This window comes from Propithecus coquereli, unplaced genomic scaffold (assembly GCF_000956105.1).
Source record: "Propithecus coquereli isolate 6110/MARCELLA unplaced genomic scaffold, Pcoq_1.0 Scaffold104, whole genome shotgun sequence".
In the NCBI taxonomy this organism is placed as follows: domain Eukaryota; kingdom Metazoa; phylum Chordata; class Mammalia; order Primates; family Indriidae; genus Propithecus; species Propithecus coquereli.
Genome location: NW_012134303.1, coordinates 4283605 through 4287435, shown reverse-complemented (window position 1 = coordinate 4287435; position 3831 = coordinate 4283605). Strand labels below are relative to the sequence as shown.

The window sequence follows — 3831 nt, the reverse complement described above, 5'->3', positions numbered from 1 at the left end:
TTGCCCATTTTTTAATAGGGTCGTTTGATTTTTTCTTGTTGATTTTCCCGAGTTCTAAGTAGATTCTGGTTATCAGCCCTTTATCGGATTTGTAGCATGCAAAAATTTTCTCTCATTCTGTATGTTGTCTGTTTGCTCTTGTGACAGTTTCTTTGGCTGTGCAGAAGCTTTTTAATTTGATCGGGTCCCATTTATTTATTTTGGTAGAACCCCTTTTAAATGTAAATATTTAGTGGACCCCCCACGTAATATCCATTAATTAAAAAAATACATAATAAAAAGCCTTATAAACTAAGTACTTTTAAATGTATAGCTGTTTTACTAGTCAAAACAGCAGCTATACACTTTTGAAAATTTATAGTACATACATGTGAAACAAAAATTGATTCGGTCTAAAGACATTGTTTACTTATGATTCCACACCATTCTGGCCATAATCCACCCCCTCCTTGTTTCCTACGTCCAGGCACTGAGACCCATAAGGTAAATACTCCTGCTGTACGCTATACATTTCATACCTCAAGCTTCCATATGCCTACTAGAGTTCTTAAACTTATTTATCCCAATAGGGGCTTTCAGAACCACTCTCCCACTGAAAGAAAAAGTAGCAAAGAAAAAAATAACTTCTTTCTATTGTCCTCAAGGCATAGGGCAAAAGAAAATAAAAGAACTTCTTTCATTGTGTTACCCATTTTTAAAATGATCTGGTTCTCATGATACCTATAATCGTTATCTAAGATAGAGGCTTGTGTATAATTAGTAATAGCTTAGACTTCCTTAGAATACAGTTTATATCCTTGTTTCTTTACCTATGTCTTCGAATTAGGAGCCACCCTCAAACATCCATTTTGAGTTTTTTTGTGATTATTTTTAGCTAAATCTTGCTAAATTTTTAGCTAAATCTTGCTAAATTATACATATTGGAAAGTATAGAAAAGATTATAAAATCAAATAACCATATGGCCTTATAACTTATGTTTAACTCTAAGGCAAAAATAACCTAAACTAGACTTGGAATAGAATTTAATTATTAAGCCCTATGTAAACTGATATTTTTTCATTCTCTTTTAGATAAGGAGATAGCATGCCAAGCATTGCATCTAGTAAATGGATATAAACTACGTGGGAAAATATTGGTGATAGAGTTTGGAAAGAACAAAAAGCAACGGTCAGATCTCCAAGCTGCTTCTCTCATACCATGTGCTACAGATGGTACTACAGAAATCAGTGGTAGCTAGAATATATATAGATTGTGGGTCCTCAGTGGTCTTTCTTGCATCTGAATCCTGGATCTAGGATTTGTGTACAGACAGCAATTTATTTGGAGTTGAAGAGGAGAAACTAACTGAGAGAGAAAAAAAGTAATTGGGACAATCCCCTTTAGCTTTTGGAGATAATTGGTAGAAAACAATTTCTATAATCAAAAACTATGTAGGACAGATAATATACTAAGTACAAAGAGTAGTGTACAAAAAGTATTGTTTTCTCAGGATAAAATTATAAAAAATTATTACTAGGGATTTTTCAAAATCTTTATAATTTTGCTGGGGTCTTCAATATTTGTCCCTAGAGATAACATTCTTTCCAAGACTGCCTCCTATATTCACACCCAAAAAACTAAATACATGTTGAAATATTTATTCACTAGATCCCACTTGTCCCTAATTTTATCCACCAAATAAATAAAAAAGCAGGACCCCAGGCTTAAGCATCAACATATGCTGTTAAGTCAGAATTATCATCAGTAACACTAGGTAGTTTCATAAGTCAGTCAACATACTTAATGAATGCTTCCCCACTAAGTTTTCAGAGCCTTCAAAAAGCTATATATTTTTCTAATGAAATACTTGAGATCAAAATATTGGTGTTCTCCTGACTGTTTAGCTAGCTACCATTGAGTAGTCATTGAGTTCAAAGCAATAAACATTGAATAAGTTTTTAATATATGTTAAATACTACACATATGAATTTTATGAGAGGAACATACTAGCAAAGAGTATCAAAAAGAGTTTGACAGAAGAGAAGATAGAAGAGAAGAAAGAGTTCTCTAGAAGAGAGGAAGCCAGTCTCAAATTCCCCAGTTGTTTGTTTATGGTTACTGGAGAATAAAAAGACAACATAGTATAGAGGAAATGGTACAAACTTTGGAGTGAGACCTATATTTGAACCTCACAACCACATTTAGCACTCCATGACCTTGGCAAGTCACTTAATCTTAGCCTCAGTTTTCTCATCTATAAAGTGAGATTAATCTACTTACCTCATTGGGTTGTGAGGATTAACTGATATGATATTATCCAGGCTGAGGAACAGAAAAATTAAATAATAAAGTCGAACAGAGTATAGGACCTCTGAGACACCATTGAGCACTCCAACATATGTGTAACAGGAGTGCCAGAAAGAGAAGAGAAAAGAAAGGAGCAGAAAAATAGTCCTAGAAATAATGGCTATAAACACCCGAAATTTGGGGAGAAAAATTAACCTACATATCCCAGAAGCTCAACAAATCTCAAGTAGTATAAACAAAAAGAAATCCACAAATAGACATATAAGATAAATGCCAAAACCCAAATACAAAGAGAAAATCTTGACAGCAATATGATAAAAATAAACTATCACTTATCAATGCGATTTACAGCTGTCTTCTCTTCAGAACCAGTGGTGGTGGCAATAGGATAACATATTCAGAGTGCTCAAAGATAATAACTGTTAACGAAGAATCATACATAAAGAAAGCTAGTTTTCAAAAATAAAGGTGAAATGAAACATTCCCACATAATCAAAAACTGAGAGAATTTGTTGCTGACAGACCTAACTTGCAGGAAATACTAAAGGAAGTTCTTCAGGCTGAAAGCAAGTGACCTCAGATAATAATTTGAATCTAAACACATATAGAAAGAGCACAGGCAAAGATAATTATGTAATTATCAAAGACAATCTATGCATTTTTCTTTCTTAACTAATTTAAAAAGCAATTGTATAAAATAATATGTATATAGATGCATTGTTTGGCCTATAACATATAAAATGTAATATATTTGTCAATAACAGGACAAAGGAGGTGGGTGGAAGCAAAGCTGTATTATACTAAAGAAGTACTCTAGATGGTAACTCAGATCCACAGGAACAAATGAAGTGAGTAAGAAATGGGAAATAAGGTTAACATAAAAAAATCTATAAACATATACTTGCTCTTCTTTTTTCTCTCTGCTTCTTTTAAAGACACAAAATTTTATTAAGTAATAATTATAATATATGTTGGGTTTATAACATAGATAGAGATAATATATATAATAATACCGCAAAAGGGGGGGAAGGAATGAATTTATATAGGAATAAAGTTTTTATATATCATTGGATATAAGCCTATTCAGTTTAGTTAAGGTATATATGGTAAGCCCTAGAGCAACCACTAAGGAAATAAAATACTCAATGCAAAAGAAAACAGAAGGAGGAATAGAGAAATAAACAAAAAATCCTAAGACAAATAGGAAACAAACAGTAAAATGATACTCATAAATTTTCCCATATCAATAATAACAATAAATGTGAATGAATTAAATAAGTCAATCAAAAGGGAGAATGTCAGACTAGAAAAAAAATGAGATTCAATATATAATTCAATATATAATGCTATATAATGCTATATTATGCTATTTATTGGAGACATACTTTAGAAGATATTAAATACAAAGAAATTGAAAGTAGAAGGCTGGAAAACAAATATATCATGCAAACAGCACCCATAAAAAAGCTAGAGTGGCTATTCTAATATCAGACAAAAAAGATTTTAAAACAAAAAAAATTACTAGAGATAAAGAGTGATATTTT

General features: G+C 31.7%; 1 protein-coding gene across 1 annotated transcript in view; it reads left to right on the top strand.

The window, feature by feature from the left end:
* The window catches only part of RBM41 (RNA binding motif protein 41), a 48282-nt gene extending 46648 nt beyond the window's left edge, over positions 1-1634 (top strand). Inside the window, exon 7 of the mRNA XM_012644805.1 lies at positions 1072-1634. Coding sequence (XP_012500259.1) covers positions 1072-1238 — 167 coding nt within the window. The 3' untranslated portion in view covers positions 1239-1634. The remainder of the gene's footprint in view (positions 1-1071) is intronic.
* Positions 1635-3831: the final 2197 nt, after the last annotated feature.